This window comes from Mustela nivalis (genome assembly GCF_964662115.1).
Source record: "Mustela nivalis genome assembly, chromosome: 1".
NCBI classification, from domain to species: Eukaryota; Metazoa; Chordata; class Mammalia; order Carnivora; family Mustelidae; genus Mustela; species Mustela nivalis.
In genome coordinates, this window is record NC_139020.1 from 128,943,703 (window position 1) to 128,970,386 (window position 26,684).

Sequence of the window (26,684 nt, forward strand, 5' to 3'; positions counted from 1 at the left end):
GATAGAATGAAGACAGGAAGGTAAAAGGACAGTGAAAAAAGAAGTAGATCTTTGTCAGAAAAGGAGAGTGTTTAGGGGAAAATATGGGAAAAAAAGATAAAAATCATCAAAAAGAGAGAGGAAAATCTATGTATTTTTCTTCTCTCATGCCTTCTTTTCAGTGTCATATTTGTGGTTAGCACTCAGAGTTCTGATAGACAATGGTGTTAGGGAAGGAAGTTATAAAAAGAAGAAAGCAGGAAAATATTAAAGGAGAAGTTAATGAAAAACATTCCTGGCATTAAAATAACCTGCTAGAGTTTCCTCAACCTTCCAGGAAAGATAAAAAGATACCTAATGCACTGAAGAGGGAAAAAAAAAAAAAACCAAACAGGTGATTGAAAAAAAATATTTACAAATACCAAAAATTAAACAGCACACAGATTGCGATTAAATTACAGAGATTTGGTTAATAGGTTTGGTAGAAATACAGCTGGAATGTGCTATGGTGAGTGCTGTGAAGTGTGTAAACCTGGAGATTCACAGACTTGTACTCCTGGGGCTAATAATACATTATATGTTTAAAAAGAAAAGAAAAGAAAAAGAATTACAATTGGAGGTACTACTATTTAAAAAAAAACACAAAGAAGGAAACAGAATGTCCACTTTTATCACTGGGAAATATAGGACACACTCGAAGCATTCATCAAAAAAATGAGAATACCCAGACGGACTTGATAAATCATTAAGCAAAATTCAGTTTCCATATTATTCTTTAATAGCTCTAAATCAACAGGACAGAGCAATGTTAGATCTGAAATATGACTGAATTACAGAAAGAGAAAGCTAAAAGATATTTTAATAAGGAAAAGAGTTAAGGTGATTAGTAGATGTGGGAAAATCTCAGTAAGCTGGCAATTTAGAAGAAAATTTTTTTTGTTTTTAACACTAATAAAATCTATTCAAACTAATATGAAATAAAAACATCAGACTAAGTATAAGTGTTAGCTATAAGAGAGTTTTCCATAAACACAAAATGAAGTGGGAAGGAAAATAAAGTTGAGGGAAAAGGGGGGTCCAGCTAAGTCCAAAGAACTAGAGTAATTCATTAACAACGTTTGGAGAAAAGATTTAGGTATTAAAAAGAAACACCTGGAAAGAAGCCTTGGTATTTATGGAATTCCTCTTTAGAGGAGGATGACTTTAAGTAATTCAACAAGCTTTTTCACAAGGCTTAGGTTTTATATTATTTTAGTCTCTTTGGAATAGCACCAGGGCATCTGCCATAATTAATGCACAAAAACTCTTATCTGGAAAAGATATAATTTGTCCAAGCTGACAGTATAATTTGTAATTTGCAATTTGCTACTTCCCTCTCTAAGTACACTTAAGATGGTTTCCAGAGTTCATTAGCATTTTTATCAGAGAGCCCAGAGAATGAACCAAGAAAGCAAATAAAATGAAACTTCAAATCTGTCAGTTTCACTACTTGTTACCATCTCTGGGAATAGGTTGGGAAGAAAAGGTTGAACAAAGGTCTAATGGGAAAATGTTTAATTAACTGCAGATTTCACATATACTTACTAATGTATACTCTGCCCCAATACCCCTGGGGAACCTAATACAGAATTTATTGCAGAAATAAATGTCAGGAAGAAACTATCAGGAAAGGACACATACACACACAGTCCCATTCAAATATGGAAATAGCTTCCCCACTAAACGTAAAATAAAGCAAATGCCCACACTGTTCCCAGATGCTCTGAAAACAGCATTCATGAGTAACTACAGCTTGAGAAACAGAAAACATAAACAAATGTAACAGTACATGTCTACTAGTAACAATAGCTAAAGTCTAACCACAAGTGAGGCTGGAGGCCTAGGGACTAAATGCTACTGTATGAAGCACAGTTTGTGGCAACATAAACTAAAACCTTCTCAGAGGACAATTTACCAATATATTTTAAGAGTTTTGTAAATGTGTTGGTAATTCATCCAATCATTTTACTTGCAGGAATTTATTCTACAGAAATAATCAGAGATGGGCACAGAATCTTGTACAATAATGTTCAATGAATCAGTAAGCAACGGATGAACTCAAGAGTCACACAGACCTGGGCTCCAGTTCCAATGCCCCTGTTACCACTCATCAACTCTGAGACTTCAAATAAGTATCCCAAATTCCCTGGCCCTCAATGCTCTCATCTCTAAAAATGGGGCTGCCCTTCTTTTATAAGATGGCTATTCTAAGTAAATAGATAATGTATGTAATATATGCATTGCCTGAACATAGTAAATGTTTGCTTACTGTTATTATCCTTGAAGTATTGTTTACAATAACAAAAAATAAATGGAAGCTAAAATTTCAACAAGAAGATTATAGAACCGTGTATTTGCCATGTGTTTATCCATACACAGTATACCCAAGTAAAATAAGAACTAGTGATTTTAGGAATGCTGAAGTTATGTTAAATGAATATTCCTCTTTATAATTTCATAAAGTTCCAACCAGGTTTTGTTAAACACATTTTTAAAAAAATGGGTTAATTTATTATTTTAGATGCTCTCTGGGCATACAATCTCTCTGTATTACAGGCAATTTCCAATTTAGCTTTTACTTTTCTATGTTTTCAGTTTGTCCACAATGAACATATACTACTAATGAATAAATTTTCTAATCAGAAAATTGTATTATAAAAAGCTTTAAGTTAACATGTGGAAATAATTTAAGAAAATTCAGTGCTTAAACATATAATTTGCAGTTCTGAATGTAAAATAAGTGAAGAAGGTAGCACATTTTACTACTGTCAACAATAGGTAAAATATGCCTAATAAAGTAAAGGTGAGATGATAAACACTTACTTTAAACAATATACAAATATATGTGCATAAATAGGTGAAATAACAGGACAAGAAATTTGAACTGTCAAGAGCTTAGATACGATAATACTGCCTTATCCTTTTTGGGGCCCTTCCTACAGGATCTATGCACCCACAAATCAGGTTCTGTGGAATGCTGCCCACCAAAACATCCTAAGAAAATAATCCTATACCTGAAGGCCCTAAAGAAGTTACTAGGTTATGAAGAAAAGGTTCTTTACCTACAAATAATCTGTTAGAAAAGCATTACAATCAAAAGTAAAAAGGCATTTGAAAAAAAAAAAAGCAGTCTTTTTTTTTTTAGCTTATTCAAACTAAAACAAAGAAAGTCTTCTCAACAAATGGTGCTGAAACAATTGAATATCCATCTGCAAAAGAACTGAACTTCAACCCATTTCTCACATATATACACAAAAATTCAAAATGGATCACAAACCTTAGTGTAAAACCTAAAAATATAAAGACAGACTTTGGAAGAAAATATAGGTTTAAAAAAATCTTTGTGACACTGGGTTAGGCAGAGTATTCTTAGAGAAGACATCCAAATCAGGATCCATAAAAGAAAAAAAATGATAAAATAGAATTCATCAAAATCTGAAAGTCCAGCTCTCTGAAAGAATGTTAACAGAATAAAAAGATAACCCACAGACTAGGAAAAACTATCTTCAAATTGAGTATCTGATAAAGAACTTGTATCTACAAAATATAAAGAACTCTCAAAATTCAATAAGAAAACCTACACAATTTTTTCAAAATAGGCAGGGCAGACACTTCATTAAAGAAGATATATGGGGGCACCTGGGTAGCTCAGTCGGTTAGAGCCTCTGCCTTCGACTCAGGTCATAATCCCAGGGTCCTGGGATTGAGCCCTGCATCAGGCTCTCTGCTTGACAGGGAGCCTGCTTCCCTTCCTCTCTCTCTGCCTGCCTCTCTGCCTACTTGTGATCTCTGTCTGTCAAATCAATCAATCAATCAATCTTAAAAAAAAAAAAAAGGGCGCCTGGGTGGCTCAGTGGGTTAAGCCGCTGCCTTCAGCTCAGGTCATGATCTCAGGGTCCTGGGATCAAGTCCCGCATCGGGCTCTCTGCTCAGCGGGGAGCCTGCTTCCCTCTCTCTCTCTCTGCCTGCGTCTCTGTCTACTGTGATCTCTCTCTGTCAAATAAATAAATAAAATCTTTAAAAAAAAAAAAAAAAAAGAAGAAGAAGATATATGAATGGCAAATAAAGATCCTGAAGATCATTAAATAACACTATCTATCTATTAGAATACAGTGTGAGAGAACTGACAATCCCATGTGCTGGCACGGCTGCAGAGCAATTGGAACTTTCAAATATTATTGATGGGAATGCAAAACAATAAAGCAACCTGAGAAACAACTTGGCAGTTTCTTACAAGGTTAAGCATATGTTAACCACGTGACCCAGCAATCAGTCTTAGGTATTTACCCAAGAGAAATGAAAATTTATTTTCTTTTTAAACATTTTTTTTTAAGATTTTTATTTATTTATTTGTCAGAGAGAGAGAGAGCGAGCACAGGCAGACAGAGTGGCAGGCAGAGTCAGAGGGAGAAGCAGGCTCCCTGCAGAGCAAGGAGCCTGATGCGGGACTCGATCCCAGGACGCCGGGATCATGACCCGAGCCGAAGGCAGCTGCCCAACCAAGTGAGCCACCCATGCAGCCCGAAAATTTATTTTCTTACAAAAATCTAAACATGGTTTACTGTAGCTTTATTCCTAATCAACAAAAACTGGACATAATACAAATGTCTTTAAACCAGTGAACAAGTAACATTCACTCAAACACTGGATTACTACTTAGCAATTAAAAGAACATATCATTAATACACACATCCAACATGGATAAATCTCAAAGAATTATGCTAAATGGTAGAAACAGATCCAAAGCCTCATACTATATGATTAATTTTTAGAGCATTCTGGAAAAGGCAAAACTACAGGTACAGAAAACAAATCAGTGGTTGCCAACTGCTAAAAGTAGAGAGAGGATTTGACTATTTTAAAAAGGCACAAAGGAGAATGTGGGGATATGACGGAACTGTTCTATATCTTGATTGTGGCTGGTTACAAGACTACATGCATTTGTCAAAACTTAAAACTGTACATTAAAAAGGGTAAATTTTTCTGTATATAAATGATATCTCCATTTTTTAAAAAAAGCATTAAATACTCATGTCATGTTTAAAACAAATGGGTAAAAATTACAAAGTCTCTCTCCACTCTGTACTTTATAAATACAATTCAACCACTTAACCTCCATAGAACCTTCCTCAGAGGAAAGTTGATTCCTGCTGAAGTTAACAATCTGCTCTGGTATTCATAATGATCATAAATAATGCATCATAAATATTCTCAGTGATAAGACTTACTTCAATGGTAAGATTTCATTTCATGATCTGTATCAGAAATTAGGTGGTCCTGTCTCCATTGTTCTCAGTTTCATGAAGGTAACAGTCAAATGGTAACACTTAGAATAGGGCCTTTCCATCTAAAAGGCTGTAAGTTTAGGCCTACCTTTGGTACTATTTGTGAAAGCTGCTGGACATCCATTGCATCTATTTCTTCTCCTGAGACTGACTGGGAAGTTTTGGAATACAATCCCAGACGACTAGCTAAAAGGAAATGGGAGAGAAAACATATTGAACAAATGAGTTTTGCTTGCTAAGCTAGTCAACATAATGCTCACTTAGTATGATTTGTTATCCATTCTTTTTTTAAGTACAAAATGCCTTTATACCAAGGGATCACAAGAAAAATTACTAGCAAGACAAACCTAACTGAATTAGTAAAAAGTCTGGGGTTTTCTGTTTGTCTTATTCTTGTTTAAATTTAAGAATAAAGAGTTTTCACAATTTAATCCATCAACCCTAAGCACTGAAAAGGTCCATCAGGTTTTGCTTAGTAGCTCAATTTTAATAAAGATCAAAATGCATTTTAAGTAAAGACTCTAAAGCCAGACAAAACAGTACTGGATCTGTGGTAATCATGTAGTTATATGTAAAAGAAAATAGATGTTGGAAAGTTTTTCTAGCTTTATTCTTCCCTCTACCTATACCACTATGTTTCTGGTGATATAGTCTTAGATAACATAAAGTGTGAAACTCCTATCCCAGTCTCTCCACATATTAATAAAATCAGAATTAATGGACATTAGCAAACTGTTTATCAGTATTAATCACAGTTTACAAACTCCAGATTAACTTTCGGTACCTTTTTTTCCCTTATCTATCTATCTATCTCGGGCCGGGGAGAGGTGCAGAGGGAAAGGGAGAATGAGAATCCCAAGTAGGTTTCATGCCCAGCACAGAGCCTGATGTGGGGCTCCATCTCACAACCCCGAGATCATGACCTGCCCCGAAATCAAGAGTCAGATGCCTAACCAACTGAACCATCCAAGAGTCTCTCCTCATATTTCTTTTCGTTCGTTCTTTCTTTTTTTTTAAGATTTTACTTATTTGAGAGAGAATGAGAGAGAGAGAGCACATGAGCACAGGGAGTGGAAGAAGGAGAAGACACCCCACTGAGCAGGGACTATGATGCGGGGCTCGATCCTGGGACTCTGGGATCATGACCTGAGCCGAAGGCAGATGCTTAACCAACTGAGCTATCCACGCTCCCCTCTCCTATTTCTTAAGGTAATCTTAAATGGCATTCAAACAACATAAGCACATACATCATTTAACAACAGAATATAGACACAAGCTATTTTCTTCTAAATCAGGGAGAAGTTGAAGTCTGCTTTGAAAATTATCCTCAAGTTTAAAGGGAAAACTAAATTTCATGTTTTCTTCCATGGGCATAATCCAGTGCTTTTATCCAACAGCACAGTGGATTATGAGGTTAACAATAATCAACTATTCTTTTATGAGTAAAACCTAATGTGATTTCCTAACAGTTTAGTTATGTATTTTCAATTCATAATACTACTTCTTAACCTAATTTTTTTGCCCATATTTTTAGAGTATGAATAAAACTGTCCATTTTAATTGTATGTCAATATTATGCATACACACTTTATATCTAATGGCCCACAAAATTATGCACTACAGTTAAAGAAAAGCGATTAACAAAAGAGAGGGAAGCAGTCTACTTATACCGATTGCAATGGCAGTCTCCTGTGAGTCTCCAGTAATCATTTTTATGGATACTCCTGAGGCAATGAGTGTTGTAACAGCTTCTTTCACACCAGTTCTAGGAGGATCAATGATTCCCACCAGGCCAAGAAATGCCAGCTGTCCCAGTTCAGGACCAGAAGCTAAAGCAAGAACTGAGGAAATGATAAAATCCAAAAAAGAAAATGTGAGTCACAAAAGCATTACAATCTACTTGACAAAAGCTAGAGACAAAGAAATCAATTAAGACTATAACGTCACTGTAGCTATTATATAATCATTAAATATAAAAATTATTACATGTTAAGACATTAGTTTAGTGATTCTAGATATGGGGTGGCTTAAAGCTATTAAAAATTAAAAGGAGTAAGACTAAAGAATTGTTAAGCAGAGAAGGCAAGTAAGGAGTGAATAAATAATGTTTTTACAAAGTGACTACACACAGCTCCTCTGAACATCAAGTATTAGTTCTTTAGAGAATATAATTAGGTATTTGGAGAAACTATTGGTTTGTTGATCTTTGAAAGTCAGTTCTAAACAGACACTTCTAAAGGGGGTTGCTACTAATGTATCTTCATCTTTCCATTTTATAGGTCTTCAGAACAATTCAATAGCTTGAAGAAAAGTCTACATTAATTAATTATACACAACATATAACAATTTTATAAATGACAAACGCCAGGAGGTAAATTAATCTGTAAAGTGACTGCACAACACTACTAACAGTAGTTCAAATTCTTTCATTCTTTTCGTAACATTAATAAGTATTTCTTACTTGTAACTTTGGTTCCCTAAGAATATCTACCGTATCTACCATAACACCGCCAGATCATTATTGGGAGTTTACCATCATCCTCGGGCACTTGAGCTATAACACAAAATACTGTTCATTTCCACTATCATTTAGCTTCTTCTCAGAATTCTGGACCTTTTGGTAACTATCCTATGAGTCAAAGGGATGTGTCTCCATTTGGAATATTATCAGACTGAACAATTTACAGGAGAAAACACAAAAAAGCACACTAACTAAACGTATCTATCTCATAGAGAAACTGAACCAGATTTATAACCAGATCACAAGCAGTATCAATTCTTATTCAAGCAGAAGATTTGAGAGATTAAATATATTTTGAAAACTAAGCTTAGAGGCAAATGACTTTTATTTCCCCAACATCAGAGTCATACACCTATTTATGTAGATGTAAGCCCCAAAAGCTTTCACCCTGGAGAAAATGAGACACTTGATAGTCTCTGGTGTTGGAACAGACGTAGAGGACAACTACAAGGGAATAGTGAGTATCAATTCATGTGTCAGCAAACCCTAAGAAAAGGAATCAGCTCCTAACACTCTCAGAGGAGGGGTGGTATTAGCCTGGAGTATTCTGTATTATTATATATTGTATTTTATTATCCTGTATTCTATATGAAAAGAGTTTAAAAAGTGTGAAACCTCTGAAACTTCTTTAGTGTCTCTAAACCCAAGCCAACTTTGAACCCTCTTGCTGTGAGCTGCTCAGAACAAAATTCTGCCTTCAAAGCTACAAGAATACCTTTCTAAACCTAGCTCATTATTAACAGCAGAAATTCTGTACATCTATCCAAATGTTTTATAACCAGAGACCCCTGCTTAAGGGAATAAAAGGAATATTTTTTATATTAAGTTGCTTCCTCCTGCCAGGATTGTGTTTGACTTCTATTTTGTAAAAATGGTAAGTTTAAGGAGGCCAACTCTTCCAATTTCCTTGAAAGAGACTATACAAGTATATATATATATATATATATATATATATATATATATATTCCCCACAAGCAGGCCCCAACCCCTGTTTCTTCAATCTTACACATGCTGTCTCCAGAAGAAACCACCTAATGTGTATATGCATAGCAGACCCTCTCTCCCCATCACTGTTCAGTCAGCAATACAGACATAAAGCAGAATCTGGACACCTTTTTTCCACTCTGGAGAATGGCAAGGGAAGGAGGTGAACAGAAGAGAAACAAGTAAGGAATCACCTCAGTTTAAAGGGCAAAGTAGAGCCTTAAAATATTAATATTTAGGAAAATATTTTAGATCTGTTAATAAACAAGACAGTCAAAATGATGAAATAAGGAGTAATACCACCTTACCTTCCTCCATCTCCCTTCTCACAAGAAAAACTTGTCTAAAATAAAATTTCTATCACCTACTCAGAGACTAACACAAATGTATAAGTACCAGAAATTTCACATTTTGCTACATTCCCGACTTCTTGTGTTTTGGGGGCCAAATAGCCAACTAAAACTAAAATTAACACTTCAGAAATGGCAGTATTCTACAAAACCTAGGATCGAGTGGAACAGCTCCAAAGTAAAGCACAAAATCATCTAAAACTAAAGGAAGGAATCACTGAGGAGAGTGCAAGGATAGGTGAAATAGGTGAATGGGATAAAGACATACAAATTTTCATTTATAAAATAAAAAAGTACAGCATAGGGAATATACTCAATAATATGGTTAAGAATGCTGTACGGTGACAGATGGCGACCATGCTATTAATGGTGAGCATAGCACAATGTATAGACTTGTCAAATCAATACGTTGTATACCTGAAACTAATATAACATCGTATGTCAACTCTACTTCAATTTAAAAAAAAAAAAGAAGGAGAAAGAAAAAAGAAAGCATTATCTTTCCACCTGAAGGACTATGCTGGAATGGCCTTACCTCGGAGTCCTGCAGAGCCCATTCGTGCCTTCTCTTGTTGGTAGAGATCTCTCTGCTGCTGGGTAAGTGTCACAGTTTGCCCTTTGCTATAGTATGTAGTACAATATTTAATCACTTGTTCATAAGCACCCTTCATAAAACAAATCTCAGGTCCATCCTAAAAGGAAAAAACAGCAAATAAATTCAAGTTAATTTCAACTTGTGCATATCTGCCACTAGAGGCCAACAATACATGGCATGCATTTCTCATAATCCCCAGCGAGTTACTCAAGCCTAACTAAGGCTCTGAGTGGCACTTGAACTTTGAAGATTAAAAGCTCATTTGCGGAAGCTTTCTTTACTCACTAGAGAAAACAGCATCTACTTTCCATCCTTACCTCCATACACTGAAGGTAATGTTATATGAAGCCCTGAATTAGTCACTCTGGGGTTTGGGGAGAGCCTTACAACCTAACTGGAAAAGGAAAGAGATCTATCACCAGCCCACAAGCAGTGGTTCAGGCTTTCTATTAGTTGCTAGTATATGTACAAATGTATGTGATCCCATTTAATTCTCACAACCACCTTGTGGTATAATCAGAACCTTTTACTTTTTACCCTGGCAAAGCATTATTCAAGAGTTTACAATGAAAAACTACAGTCACCTGTCCAAACTTTCTTACCTCTAGTCCTACTCCACAGAGCTCTTTTAGCTGTTTCTTGGCATTTATCTCCATGTTCTTAAATACATTTAAACAGCTACTTTTATTTTTTTTTAATATTTTTTATTTATTTATTTGACAGAGACAGACCACAAGTAGACAGAGAGGCAGGCAGAGAGAGAGAGAGAGAGGGAAGCAGGCTCCCTGCTGAGCAGAGAGCCCAATGCAGGACTCTATCCCAGGACCCCGAGATCCTGACCTGAGCCCAAGGCAGCGGCTTAACCCACTGAGCCACCCAGGCGCCCAACAGCTACTTTTATTATACATTGTCCATTGCAACAGGCTGATAGTTTAGCCACTCCTACTACCTATTCTTCCACTCCCCATCATCAAAATATAGTTAAAGCAAAGTTGTCAGTACTTTTTTTTACTTTATGATTCCTCATTGCTGAATGAAATAACAATCACTAGAACAGTTCACAAACATCCCACTTCTTGCAGGTACATGACAGGAATGTATTTCCCTGCCCTTCTCTCCCATTTTAAAGTCAGGAGTGACATGATTTGTCGATAAATATGAGCAGTATTGTGTCCCTACTACCTTAGTAGGACCAGAGGAATAGCACATTTGGAAGGAAATAATGTGCTATTCCTCTGGTCCTACTAAGGTAGTGTGGGCACACAGAGATGCAATTTCCATCTGCCTGGGTCCCCAGGTAACTAGTGAGCAGATAATAGAAAGTAGGGAGGCAAGAGAAAGGTATGATGTTGTTTCCACAGCCTATATAAATCAAATATATTTCTTTTCCTGTTTATCTTTTAAAAAGTTTATAACTTCCTTTTTTTGTTTGCTTAGTTTTATTTGTACCTATTACTAATTATCTCCAAACTCTTCCATGCAATATACAGCCCTTTTCAATGGTATTTTTCACATGATTAAATGAGCAGGTAAGCTATTCCTTCCACATAATTACTGAAGACATCCTTCTTGAGTCTTATTCTCCTTTCCTTTCTAGTTCAAGATGGTCAATTTGTAGGCCTGCTCCACGACCAGTATCCAGGAACTTCTCTTCACCTCTATCCTGGGGATTCCTTGCACCATTCTCCAGGTTAGAATTCTTTGGGTTTTAAGTCTTCCTTTTCCTTATCTATTGTCTTATCTTGAAATAAAATATCTGCAAGTATCTAAGAAAAAGTGTGTAGGATATACATTTTGAGACTTGGAATACCTTAAAACACTTTTATTCTATCACCACATTTTTAAGTTCAACTGAGAATAAATTTCCTCTCAATTTGAAGACATTCCTCTATTATCCTACAGCCTCCAGAGTCCAGTGTTACAACTGAAAAGTCTAGGGGTGTCTGGGTGGCTCAGTGGGTTAAAGCCTCTGCCTTCAGTTCAGGTCATGATCCCGGGATCCTGGGATCGAGCCCTGCATTGAGCTCTCTGCTCAGCAGGAGCCTGCTTCTCCCTCTCTCTCTGCCCGCCTCTCTGCCTACTTGTGATCTCTGTCTGTCAAATAAATAAATAAAATCTTAAAAAAAAAAAATTGAAAAGTCTAAAGAAGCTGATTTAATACTTAAACCTTTGTATATGATCTTGCCTCCTCTCTGGCCCCTAAACCTGTGGAAGCTTTTAGAATTCTCCTTAAGCATCCTCAAATTTCTTGATTATGGGCACTGTTGTGTTTATCCCCACCCTTCTTTAACATAATTCATTGTGCTGAGCAGCTGGTAGGCAATTTTATTCTAGAAGCTGAGGTTCTTCCTCTGGAAAATTTTCTGATGTTATTTGACAAAATCCTTCCATTTTGGGGGCACCTGGGTGTCTCAGTCAGTTAAGCAGCCAACTCTTAGTTTTTGGTTTTAGCTCAGGTTGTGATCACAAGATCCTGAGATCAAGCCCCACATCAGGCTCCCCACCTCCCTCAGTGTGCTCATGTGTATGTGTGCACACTCAATCTCTCTCCCAAATAAATAAATCTTAAAAAAAAAAAAAAGACTTTCCATTTTCTCTACTCTCTTCCTGTTACCACTATTAGGTGGGTGTTAGCTCTCCTATTTATTTTCTGATTTTTGTACCTTATCTTTTTATTAAGCACCTCTTTGACCTTTTGTTCCACTTTCTGAAAGATTCCTTGACTTTATTTTTTAAACATTCTATTTAAAGTATTTTGTTGTCATTTTCTATGGTCTTTGGAAATTTTCTTCAGCATCTAACATTATCATTGTTTTGCTGAGACCCCTTTCTCTGTTAGTTTGGTCTGTGCCTTTCATGCCAAAGATTTTTCCCAAGTATCTACTAATACCTGATGGTCCATTTACATTAAGAAGGAAGAAATTCAAGATCTAGAAGCTCTGTGGGCATTGACAGGGTTTATCAAATGATGGCTAGGGTGATGAAATGATGACCAGGAGTCAGTAAAAACTCTACCACTGAACGAAGAACTTAGTTAAGAACACTTGGTACTGGGCACCTGGGTGGATCAGTTGGTTGAGCATCTGCTTTCTGCTCAGGTCATGATCCCAGGGTTCTGGGATTGAGTCCCACATTGGGGTCCCTACTCGGCAGGGAGTCTGCTTCTCCTTCTGCCCTTCACCCCCAGGTCCTGCTCACGTGTTCTCTCTCTCTCTCGCTCTCTCAAATAAATGAATGACAAAGAAAAAAAAAAACAAAGAATATTCTGTACTAGGGGCACCTGGGTGGATTGGTTAGTTTAGCATCCAACTCTTAATCTCAGTTCAGGTCTTGATCTCAGCGTCATGAGTTGGGGCCCCGCATTGGGCTCCACACTGGGTATGGAGCCTACTTAAAACAAAACAACTCTGTACCATTGGGATCTCCCTGGGACCAGTCAGCTTCTCTACAACTCTTCAATCTTCTTACTTATAGAGTGAGGGCATGGAGACCTCCCTGTAGGCATTCTAAGAAAGTGGAATTAGGGCTAGAGGCTTATCCTTCAGGACAATGACTTGCCCTTAACACAGTGATTTCAGTTGTAAGCCTTAATTCTGCTTTCCACTCTTGTCTCCAAGATGTGATTTCTGATACTCTACAGGGGTTAAAAAAGGGGGAGGGGGGGGCGCTAATGATCTGGCCTAAAGAAACAGAAAAGGCACTTGAGTAAGTTCTACTGGATCCTCACACAGAATTTGAAACTGATCTCCTGTTTTTGGCTCTCTGCCTTAGTCCCCATCTTCACTCTGAGTTTTCTGTACATTCCCTTTTTGAAATCCTTTATACACTGGTTGTCATTTTGTCAGGTTCCAGAGAGAAAGTGTAAATAAATGTATACTGACATGCTCAAATACAAGACTTTTTAGAACTAACTATTTGAGCCACTGGGGTTATTTTTAAATTGGTAAATATGCCACATCTGGGCCAGGCTGACCTCTTCTACATCCTGAGTCACTTCAATGAGTTTGGATTTTTGTTGGTTACATTGGCTGGTTTTGTTTTGTAAGAGAAATGCTTCAGATCAGCAAATGAGAATAATCATCACACAAATCTTTCCAAATTTATATCCTGTTTGCTACCTAACTCCCACTCCCACAACTAAGAAGATCAAACTGTAACACATCAAAATACAACTTCCAAAGTACAACTCTGATGAAGTTACATTCAAAACTGCTAAAGTCAAATTATTCAACTTTACATAGCCACGTTATCTTTAAGTACTATGTGATCATATATAAATGTAAAGAAAGAGACCTTCCAAATAAACTCATACAGATATGCTTGCTGTATAACTCTTATATCGAGAGACATCAGCTGAAAATTATGTAACTCCAAAGCAATTTTTGAATACTTTATGTTACAAGGTTTAAGTAGGCTCCATGCCCAATATGGGCTTGAACTTACAACTGTTGAGATCAAGAGTCGCAAAGCTGTACCAACTGTGCCAGCCAGGCACCCCTTACGTTACAAGGTTTAAGTTATGTTATTTTTACAGTTTTATTTTCACTTGTCTCCTTCCTAGGAGTTCTTAAAAGTTCTTTTAAAGATTAGACAAAAATATTTTTCCCCCTCATGAACAGACTTCCTGGCAGACAACCATTCACAAGTTCAATGTTGGCCAAACTAGTCTTTCTTTAAAAATAATTATGTTTCCGGAGTGGCTCAGTTGGTTGCGTGTCTGCCTTTGTCATGGGTCGTGATCTCAGGGTCCTGGAATCAAGCCCCACATCGGGCTCTCTGCTTAGTGGAGACCCTGCTTCTCCCTCTCCCTCTACCTGCTGTTCCCCATCCTCATGTGTGCTCTCTCTGCCAATAAATAAAATCTTTTTAAAAAATCAATTATGTTTCCTACTTATTATGGGCGTGAGGGGAAAATCCTCTCACCCATTCCTTCTAAAGAGATGTAATGGTTTCAAACTATTTGCTCACAGGTAAAAACACATAACCAATTATTAATTCCTAATGAAGAAAATATAAAAATACAAATATGTATATTTTAAAGGCAAAATAAGTTTAAGCATCAAGCTGGTAATAGCAACTATGAGTGATATAATTATACACTGCAGATACACTTACTACCCTACTCAGTGTATTAAGAACCCATATTACACTAACTTTGTAAACATTTCCAAAACACCCAGGAACAAAGTAGCAGCTTGAAATGTCAGTGCACGTCATTTTGCCAGTTTGTAACCTGGATCAACTAACATGAATTACACACATTTGGTAACCACTTTTCCACAAAATAATGTGGTTCTATTTGTTCTGAAGACAAGACATTCCCTTCAGTAAAAGAACACAGATTGAAACCAGAGGGCAGAAACCTATAATACATAGTCATCAGCAACTAAAATGTTGATAGACTCTGGTGTCACAAGTTTTAGGACACTGAGACCAGGCTCCAGCTCTTTTTAAGCTGTTTCCTCACACAGCAAAATCTGATGTTCCTACACATGAATTCAAAGAGAACATGAGAACAACAAGAATGAATTACTATGAATTATACACACTTTAAAGCAATAGACCTCTGTTATGCTCAATGATTTAAATTTAATTTAAATCATTAAGTTTAAATCTCAAGGTGAATAATCAATACAACACAGTCATCTATATTAAATAAGCTTTAGTAAGTCCTCTTTACATGGAAGGGTACCTGCTGAGTTCGGTGTACACACTTAACAGCCATCCACTTTTGCTCAGAGCTAAAAGGATATTCAGCTTTTCTGATATAGTCCTGTTGAAGTCCATCAAGACCCATCTACATGACACAAAAAGAAAGTTAAATCTCACCAACATGTGACTATTTTTTCTTTAACAAAGAACAAGGGTCACAACTTACAGCTAAGCTGGCTAGAGATACCTGGGTATTTTTCAGTACTCTATCTACATATACCACATATCTCTGAAGGGCAACATACATGATCAAGATGAAAGCCTAGGTATGTAGATATAGTCTAAGGCATGCTACCTGGACCATATGTAGACTAACTCTTCACACCAACTAAATTAAAATCTCTACTGGCTCACATTCTGGAAGGAAGCAGGATACAAATAAATAAAGGTACCCGACCAAGACTGAGCATGTACGTTTATGATCAACAGATGCTTCAATTTCAATTTCTTACTTCCTACCACTTGATATTCTGACCACTACCAGTGTCCTGTAGCTGTTTGTTCTTGCAAATACCCTCCACATTATCCTCCAAATATTCAAATATATTTTTTAAACTACTGAAAAACCTAAATTATTGCTTTTGGTTGTCTCTTTGCTATCTACTGAAACATGTTCAGACTCTTCTTCTTGGCTTTCAAAGGTCCCACCATGCAGTCTATTAAACAATCATCTGGGCTACTCAAACTCCTCTATTTTTTTGATCCAAGTTAACCAATACATAAACTGACATGCATTCTATGCTTATTTTTTCCTCCATGCTTTTATCCTTGCTCTTTTCCTAGCCTATCTCCTATCTAAATCCTGCTTATCCCTCAAAGCCTGGGTCTCAAGTCTGAATTTGCCCTGTTTGGCTCAACCTTTAAGACTTAACTATCTGCTATACTGGTCTAACTTGTATTTGTTCCAAGGATGTCAGTGTCAACTCCCTACCTAAAATGTGAGGTCCTCAGTCATAAGAAGGTGGTTTCATAATCTCTATCTCTTAAAAAAGGTAAGAGTATAAAGTTAAGTATAACACCGTAAATATGGTTAACGGACTGAACTTTTAAATATCTTTCAAAAAGCTATACAATGCTATTTTAACTATAATAAAGAAACATAGCTTTTTGTTAACAAAACATATATTCTAAAACTATCAGTTTTATATTATTAAAATAAATGTAATAACCTACATTCCTATACTGAGTCACAATTCAAACAACCTCATTTAGAGGTATTCTGTTTCACACAAGTCTCAAAATTTTCTAGGACTGCTCTTAAAAGTAGGAGTTTTAATTTTTGCTATGGGAGTGACAAAGGGGACTTAAGGTTTAATAATCAAATGTAAGACTTAGAAGAGGACATCAACTGGGATAGATGCCCAACACAAATTCTAATTCTACACTCATTTTAAGAAATTGATAGTAAAGGAAATAGGAAGACTAGAGAAAGAAAAGCCGATTTCTCATGAGGGCCTTAACATCTTTACCTGAAAATATTTAAAGAATGTTGCCTTTTACTCATTTGGAACTCTGTACTTCAGCAATTACACAAATTTAGAAAGCTTTCCACACAAAACTCTAAATATTATGGAAAATATTATAAGAACATTCCTTCGTAAGAAGAAATCCAGTTACTGGCCATTAATTTGGTTCTTGAACGTATGGGATAAAGGTCTACTGAAAAGGCTGTATTAGCTCTGTATATCTGGGAAGAATAAAACTGATTCGCAAAAGGCAATAAAACAGTGAAATACTATTAAGGCTTCAATCCACACCTAAAAACCAAGAATACTGAAATCGATTAGCCTCACATTCTCATTTGAAGGTGATGTCTCTTACGTTAAAGAGGAGAAATCAGGCACATACCTTCATTGCCAGAGCAATTAAGGCTCCTTCCGTTGGCTTCCCCATTAGAGTGTTGTTTCTAATTACGGCATCATTGCATACACAGCCCGCCTAGGAGAAATACACAGAAACTATGAGTCCATCCCTGCATCCTAAGTCATTATGAAAAATCACCGTCTTAGAAAATAAAGGATTTACCTCAACAATTCTGCTAACAGCTGGGTTATAGAATCCATGAACAACATCACCATCAACAATCACTTCCCCAAATGGATTGTAGCCAACACCAGTAACCTAAGGAACATAAAGTGGGGTCAGTAATCCAACTCATAGACAGTGCCTTATAAAACCCAAAAACTATAATGATTGTATTCATTTCATTTTATAAATTATGATACTGTTAGCATATATACTTAGAAAAGCATAAGTCTAAAAGAACATTTAATAGTTAAAAGAATATAAATTCTGGGGAACCTGGGGGGCTGAGTTGGTTAAGTGTCCAACTCTTGGTGTAAACTCATGTCAAAATCTCAAGGGTCATGAGATTGAGCCTCATGCTGGGTTCCAAGTTCAGCACAGAGTCTGCTTAAGATTCTCTCCCTCTCCTTCTGCCCTTCTCCCCACTTCATGCACACTCACTCTCCCTCTAACAAAATTAATAAAATCTTTGAAAAAAAAGAATATAGATTCTAATTTTCACCATAATAAAAAACCTCGAGTTAATTATATGAATAAATTATTAGTAAAATGTATAGCGTATTTTAAATAGAAATATATTGCTAATACAATTTTATATTATTTCTACTTAAAATATACCATAACAAAGGATAAACCATTAAAATCTCTATACATAAACGAGCTCTAAATTTATGTAACATTACATTTATAAACATAGTAAATTTTCCAAGAATTCAAATCCATTTCCACATCTAACATTCATGATTAATCTGAGACTCAGAAAAAAGCAGAATTCTTTTGGCAAATATACAGGCCCAGAGACACTGCATTTATTTTAGCTCTTGCAAACTACATTAACATAGTATATTACATGCCAGTTTTAAAAATCAGAGGTAGAGAAAAGCCAGATACTTTTTCTGTGTGGCTAGAACTAAATCAACAGAGGTTAAATTTCACAGTAAAAATAAGACAGTTTAGAGAGAAATTCATGGTTAATGTTTGACATATGAAAGTATGGGCTTAAAACAAAAGAAATGTATATCCTACCTTCCATACCTGAACTATACAAGCACATATAACACCAATGACCCTGAATCATCCAGAAAAGGCACATTCAACAACACAGTATTAGGTATCCTTACCTAAATCTAAAACCCCAAATATCAATAGTCTAATTTTAAAGCCTATGTAAAATGGAATTGAATAAACCCAAGTACAACTTCCATGATTTGTCTAATGATGCAGTAAGTTGGATGCAAATACAATTTAAAATACTGTACCCATCTTGAGTAGTATGAACAAACACACCTGCCAGAAATCCTTTCAAGACTGGAATGAAACTGGAACTTGTCATTGAAAATTAACTTAGCTTGAAAATTAACCAATACACACAGATGACATGCACTTAATAAACTGCCAAATATATTATTTTTAAAATAAAGTAATTCATCTATTCATTTATTCTTTCAACAAGTATTTATTACTATGAGGCAGGCCCTGTGTTGGGCAACTGAGTTATGCTCTATTAAAACTTATGGCATAAGGAAGAACAGAAAATTTTACCTGGGCTGAAAACTAAGAGGCATTGAGTGCTAGGAAAACAAATAACATAGGGCCAGTTCTAGGTGGTCAGCAAAGTTTTTTAAAGAAATGGGGTTGAGGGCGCCTGGGTGACTCATTAGGCCGCTGCCTTCAGCTCGGGTCATGATCTCAGGGTCCTGGGATCGAGTCCCGCATCGGGCTCTCTGCTCAGCAAGGAGCCTGTTTCCTCCTCGCTCTCTGCCTGCCTCTCTGCCTACTGTGATCTCTCTCTGTCAAATAAATAAATAAAATCTTTAAAAAAAAAAAAAAAAAAAGAAATGGGGTTGAATGTTTATATAGCAGCAATGTTCACAATAGTCAAACTATGAAAAGAACCCGAATATCCATTGACAGATGAATGGATAAAGATGATGTGGGATACATACACACATACTCTCTCACACACACACACACACTCACACAATGGAATATTACAGTCATCAAAAAATGCAATCTTACCATTTGCAATGACACAGATGAAACTACAGGATATTACACTAATTAAAATACGTCAATCAGAGAAAGATAATTATCATATGATTTCACTCATATGTGGAATTTAAGAAACAAAACAAAGGAGTATAGGGGAAGGAAGAGTAAAATAAAACAAGACAAAATCAGAGAGGAAGACAAACCATAAGAGACTCTTAATCATAGAAAACAAACTGAGAGTTGTTGGAGGGGAGTGGGGTAGGGGGATGGGGAAAGTGGGTGATAAGACATTAAGGAGGGCATGGGATGTAATGGGTACTGGATTAGTTGTGTAAGACTGATGAAAATCACTGAACTCTACCTCTGAAACTAATGATATACTATATGCCAATTAAGTGAATTGGAATGAAGGAGGAGAAAGAGGAACAGAGGGAGGGAGGCTGCGACTGAGCTGCAAAGGATGAAGACATAACGGATTGTCCTATGCAATGAGAAAAGCACCAAAGGGCCTGAAGTAGGAGGACTTTGTCACACCAAAAGAACCATAAAGCCATGCATCTGGTGCCCAGAAAGCAAAGTGAAACATGAAAGGATAAAGAAGGAAATAAGGAACAAAATACACAGGGGCTTTGAAAGGCCATACTTCAGGACCCTGGTCACAATGGAAAGCCACTGAAACATCTGAATTAAGGGAGTGACTTGCTAACATTTGGTTCTAAAAGATCTCCCAAGGGGCGCCTGGGTGGCTCAGCTGGTTGGGCAACTGCCTTCGGCTCGGGTCATGATCCCGGAGTCCCGGGATCCGGTCCCGCATCGGGCTCCCAGCTCTATGGGGAGTATGATTCTACCTCTGACCTTCTCCCCTTTCATGCTCTCTTTCACTCTCTCTCTCAAATAAATAAGTAAAATCCTTTAAATAAATAAATAAATAAATAATAAAATAAAAGATCTCCCAATCTGCATATAGAGCAAGAAGAGTTTGATAACAAACAGCTAGGGAAGACTGAAAGACAGGTGCCAAAGATGACTCAAAGTTTCTGGACTATAAAAATGGAATTTACAAGTGCAGTGGGATCAAGACTGGTAGCATAAGGAAAAGGATCTGCTGATGATGAATTTATAGCCCTTATGAAGACACGACAACAGAATTGTTAGAAATGTCTAAACACCAAGTTTCTTAACAAAGAAATACTGTTGTTAAAAAACAAAACTATACAGTACCTCAGCATGCAGACCATCCGAAGTAAATATGTGAGTAACAGTCATTTCATTCTTTGTCAGTGTTCCAGTTTTATCCGAACAAATCACATTACAACAGCCTACAGAATAAATATTTTAAGTCACCAAGAGTCAGTGAGAAATAAACAAGTATACACTGAAAACAAATCAAAGACTCTGGAAGCCTTTCCTGCTTCTCTTAATTTTGTACAAATCAAGTTCACTGATAATTTTCTTGTTTTCTCTCATTATGCTTTTCACCACCATAAAGTAAGTTCCGAAATTAAAACTTAAAGTGATAACAATGCTGATGTTTTCTTATTAACTTGCAACTGAATTTCTACAGAGCTTCTCAGTATTAGCTTTATATTGTAACTTTATATAGTTTTAAGGGTACCTACCTATAAACCCATATAATTTTTTCAGTTAGTATTTTAAGGTATTTTGCCTTCTCAATATTATAGACTAAAAAATTAAATTCAGTATTTTTGGATTCCTAAATTTTAAAAAAAAGAAGTTTCAGAGCATACATAAAGTTAATTTATAGCAATATTTAGCAACTGTTGTATATTATTGTTCTTATCAACAAATTCAATGGGATTATGACACTCTAGGACCTATGATTATCAATTATCTTCCTTGAGATGTCAAAAAATTCCATTAATTTTACTCTAAGGTTTTATTATATAGATTTCTTTTTTACATGACTTAAGAATTAGAACATCCATGACACACAGGTTTCTCTGAAAGTCCCCTGTCCTAATTGACATACACTTTTAATGGCCTTTTCTCGTCCTGAAAACCGTATTTAACTTTGCTACAAGTCAAACACCACTATGCTAGCCTCTTAAGACAAAAACTGCAGCAACCTGATGATGATTCACTGTTGATGTAAACTAACAACTATTACTTAAGTTTGCTCGTAATACCATATACTTACCCAGAGTTTCAACAATAGGCAGTTTTTTCACAATGGCCCTCTTCTTCACCATTCTCATAACACCAAGGGCCAGAGTCACTGTGACCACAATGGGAAGACCCTCAGGAATTGCTGCCACAGCCAAACTGTAACCAATATATACTTAGTATTCAAGTATTAATTAAATAGTACCTACAGCAATAATTTCTATTGATGTTACTTAAAACAGAGGCTAATAAAAATACTAAAACACTCAAAAATGGCCTCAAGAGGAAAGGAAAGTTGATTAACATTTACTGGATACCTACTAGCTGCCAGGTTACGTGCAGTGGTTGAAGAAAGTAGGTTGTGACATCAGATTGCCTAGATTTATGCCCATGGCTTCACCAATTTTTACCTGTTTGACCCTGAGCTATTATTACTACACCCGCACAGTTTAGTTTTCTCATCTATAAATGCAGTTAACAGTAACAAGTATTCAAAAAAAAACCTTATATGTGACTGTTCATAGCAGCACTATTTACAATGGCCAAAAGATCACTGTAATGTCTATCAACTGATAAATGGGAAACTGTGATATAGCCATACAATAAGATATTATTCCACCATACAAAGAAAGGAAGTACCTTTATCAACAATACCTTTCTTTGTATGGTGGATACATGCTATAACACAGATGAACTCTGAAGACATTATAATAAGTTAAAGAAGCCAGACACAAAAGACACATATTGTTTTTATTCCATTTATATGAAGTATTAACAATAAGCAAATCCATAGACAGAGAAAGCAGTTTAGTGGCTGTCATGGGCTAGGGAGAACAAAGACTGGTGATTGTCCAATGGGCACAGGGTTTTCTTTTGATGACACTCAGTAATGACTGTGGCTGTACAAGACTATGAATGGACTTAATTCTATTGAATTATACATTTTAAAATGGTAAATTTTATGTATGTGTATTTCATCACAACAAAAAAATTACTGTTCCCTTTGCAATTAAAAAAAAAACTCAGGGGTGCCTAGGTGACTCAGTGGGTTAAAGCCTCTGTCTTTGGCTCAGGTCATGATCCTGGGGTCCTGGGATCAAGCCCCACATCAGGCTCTCTGCTCAGCAGGAACCCTGCTTCCTCCTCTCTCTCTGCCTACTTGTGATCTCTCTCAAATAAATAAAATCTTTTAAAAAAATAAAAAAAAAATCAAATTAACTTTCTATTTTTTAACCCATTCCAAATACCACCTCTTGACTTGTCTACAAGTATGCGTTCCCGTTTTTCATTTTAACACTGCTGCATACACAGCTTCTACTCACCAATTTCTATTACCTACTTTTTCTTTAGCATGATCTAACTTGATAATCCTTAGCATCCTGTTCTGTAAGCATTATTAAGCTTCCATGCTCTGTTTACAGATTAATTCCAAAATTTGAAAGCCAATGAATGGCAAAATATCACTGGCTAAATAATGTACATACACTAAGAGTCAAGAAATACGTGCCTATCAGGGCACCTATCAGTTAAGCACCTGACTCATCTCAGGCTCAGGTCTTAGTCGCGGGGTGGTAAATTCAAGCCCCACCTTGGGCTCCAACGAAATATGTTCTATCAGTAATACTTCCTACTCTCTTTTGAACTACTCTATGCTGAAACAGAATCCTCTTTTCTTAGGCTTCCATTAACCCTCCCTGTATTAGGGAAAAAAGGCATCATTGTTCACAATCTAGATCTAATGGACCTTTCCACTGTTTTGTTTTTAAGTCACTTTAAAAATAATCTGCAGAGGAATAAAATGGATTGTGAAAAACTTCATTAGAAATTTTGAATTTTAAACTCAAAATATATTCCTGGATTTGAAGGTATACATATATTTGAAAGGGGTAATGTCCTTTGGATGAAACTAATGGCTCATCAACTGTCAGGAAAGAACCCAGAATATATACACTTTACAAAATATGATTTCAAATTCAAAATACATTTCCAATAGGTTATAAAAGCTTTCAATTTTTGTATTTTTACCTTCAAAATGCATCACTTTTGAAATTGTGGATGGTTCATAATTTTGTTGAAAAGAGAACAGTCATCTTCGTAAAATAATTTTTAGATTTATAAACACCAATAACATGAGTCCAATTAACGTTTTCATTTCTATGTCATCAATTTCCTTTTAATCATTTTTATAGTCACACCAGCCTTTGGTATTTCTCCATTTATAAATGGTATAAAGTAAAAATTGGTAAACAAATATCATAAAAAAAATTTTAAAAACTTACATACATCCTTTTAACAAAAAGGGGTGGTCTGGATTTTTGCTGGAAAACACTGCATGATGAATTCCTTGCTGCAGAATGACTAACTGAAAGGGAATACCTGTCCTTCCCTATTTGTCTTTAGAAGTAAACTATTCACTCATTAATTCAGGAGTTTCAGAAAATTTAGACTACCATTATCCAAAGACTCGTAGTATTAAGATTTCACTTGTTTGATTAAGTTTCACCTCCATTACTAAAGCGTACAGTGGCTCTTTGTCTCTTTCCATTCGTCTTCTGGTCTGTCCAATTACCTTTCTATCAATTATTCTATGCCATTATGGCAGAAAGCAAAAAATTCTGATTCTTAATTTTAATGAGTAAAAAAAGAAGACAACAATGACTGTCTATAGACTTCTTTTATGCCTTTGTAAAGGACAATGTAATATTCTGAGCAATGTAATAAAAAAAATTAGAGAATAACAGAATGATGATTTACTTTACTATTACATCAACCCTGTAAGTGATCCCATCATTCTTCTGCATTCTTATTGTTTTTACTCATTTTTAGAACAGCTGGAAATAATTATTAAAGTAATTGCTAGGGTAATGAAATAATAAAATGTTTCAAGACACAGGAAAAATAAGGTCACAAAAGATCCCATCATATATCTTACTTAAAATTATAAAAGGACAATGGACCCATATAATAATTGTGAAATAGAAGGAGTTTTATTCTATTAAAAAAGTTTTTAATGCTTTGTCCTTTGTAAGACCTTGAAGTAGGAATAAAAATCATGTCAATCTTCACGAACAGAACTGCTCAAAAAAAAAAAACCCCTCAAAATCTAAAAATGAATCCAAGAGATTATATGCTAATGTTTAATATTTCAAACTCATGCCCCATTTTAAATTTATTTCGTATTTCACCCAAGTGTTTTTTATAGAGATTGAAGCCAAGAGTTTCAAACTGTATTTCTGCTTCTTTGAGGGAAAAAAAATATATACTCCTTCACCCTATCACAAGTATTTTTGAACCTCTTACTCAACCTACCTCTTCTTTGTAAACCATCGGATTATTTTTTAGTTCATTGTTTTTGTTCTAACATTTTGGAACTATTACTTCCTAGGCCTACCACAGAGCTGTCATCCAGGATTTCTTTTCCTTAGATGCCTAAGTGAGTTCTACTCTTACTGATATACCATACATCATCTTCCTTTTTTCATTCTTGTTTTACCAGAATTCATATAGGACATGGAAGGAAAAATTTTTCTCATTACTTGCCCATCTACTTGTAATTAACTGGATCAATACTTTATCTCTGCCTAGATTTACAGATTTAAAATCATTTCCCCTCATATGTTGACAGCTCTGCCCCACTGTTCTCTAATGTAATTTAATGTTACTATGGAGGAAGGGTTAACAAAATCCTTTTCCTGTTTTGCATTTGGTTAATTCTCTAGCTCTGTTCCCCCAGTGACCTGGTAAGGGTAATTAAGTCAACTATGTTGCCAGGCAACACTGCTTATGATAAAGGGATCTTCTGACTGATAAACTGTCTATGGACTGGAAGAATTTAAATTGTCTTACAGAAAGCCATCATACTAGGTTTCCTAAGTGTAGGTGACTTTTATAACTGGACATATTTCTTGCAAGCACCCTGTGAAGTATGTTTCCAGAGATGCTGGTATCCATGGAATATGAAACATTTTAATCCAGGGCAGCTCCCCAACTCACAAGGTCATCCCAACCTCTTCGCACCTGAAGCTGAACTGCTGTATAGACACTCTCAGAAGATGACTGCCTTGGGGTGCCTGGGTGGCTCAGAGGGTTAAGCCTCTACCTCCGGCTCAGGTCATGATCTCAGGGTCCTGGGATCAAGCCCCGCATTGGGATCCCTGCTGAGCAGGGACCCTGCTTCCCACCCACCCTGTGCCTGTCTCTCTGCCTACTTTCTGCCTACTTGTGATCTCTATGTCAAATAAATAAATAAAATCTTAACAAAAAAAAAAAAAAAAACTAAAAAAGCTGGAGCGGGGAGAAGAAGAAGAAGATGGCCGCCTTAAGTCGCCCCAGTGTTCAGGGCACAGGTACCAATTGTGACCTATGAAAGTTTTATCAGTTGAAATGTTTAGAAGAGTCGAAAAAGACCCCAGGGGGGCACCTCAGGGGCTCAGTCTGTCAAGTGTCTGCCTTCAGCTCAGGTTATAATACCAGAGTCCTGGGCTCAAGCCCCACACTGGGCAAATTGTTCAGCAGGGAGCCTGCTTCTCTGCCCCGCCACCCCACCCTCACTCATCCTCTCTCTCTCTCAATAAATATTTTCAACAATAAAAACAAATAAAAATCAATAATAAATAAAAAGACCCCCATGGTGGAAAATGATGGAAACTGCAACTGCTAACGAGAAGTCTGACACCAGTCTGATTATACTCCCTTTATAGATGACCTAAACTCTTTTCCATAATGATGTATCTAGATTGGAAGTTTTTTCATCCTGTTTGCATTTAGAAAATCTATACAAACTATAAAAATTTCATGTCTTACTTCAGATTGAGAAAATATTCATGTAACATTTCTTATATAATTTATTCTTCCCTCTCTTTGAAACTCCTATTGGTTAGATACAGTATATATTAAAATTATTCTTTTTGTCACTTTTATTTCGTTCTCTGTTTTGGTCACTTTACTCTGTTTTTTTGGGAGCCCTCTTTGACTTTACATTACAGCCTTTAAATTGAATTTTCAATTTCAGCAGTTAAAACTCATAATTTTCTAAAAACTTTTTATGTCTTCTGACTCTCTTCTGCAGTAATCTGTTT

General features: G+C 36.1%; 1 protein-coding gene across 7 annotated transcripts in view; it reads right to left on the reverse strand.

Annotated features, from left to right (window-relative positions):
• ATP2C1 (ATPase secretory pathway Ca2+ transporting 1) overlaps nucleotides 1-26,684 on the reverse strand; it is a gene marked incomplete at its 3' end in the record, with an annotated part of 171,920 nt that overhangs the window by 28,208 nt on the left and 117,028 nt on the right. For all 7 annotated transcript variants that reach the window (XM_082684261.1, XM_082684260.1, XM_082684264.1 and 4 more), the window contains 8 exons: nucleotides 21,641-21,765; nucleotides 20,704-20,801; nucleotides 17,491-17,586; nucleotides 17,314-17,403; nucleotides 15,446-15,550; nucleotides 9,694-9,850; nucleotides 6,974-7,144; nucleotides 5,392-5,489 (listed from right to left, as the gene is read on the reverse strand). In XM_082684261.1, coding sequence (XP_082540387.1) covers nucleotides 5,392-5,489; nucleotides 6,974-7,144; nucleotides 9,694-9,850; nucleotides 15,446-15,550; nucleotides 17,314-17,403; nucleotides 17,491-17,586; nucleotides 20,704-20,801; nucleotides 21,641-21,765 — 940 coding nt within the window. The remainder of the gene's footprint in view (nucleotides 1-5,391; nucleotides 5,490-6,973; nucleotides 7,145-9,693; nucleotides 9,851-15,445; nucleotides 15,551-17,313; nucleotides 17,404-17,490; nucleotides 17,587-20,703; nucleotides 20,802-21,640; nucleotides 21,766-26,684) is intronic.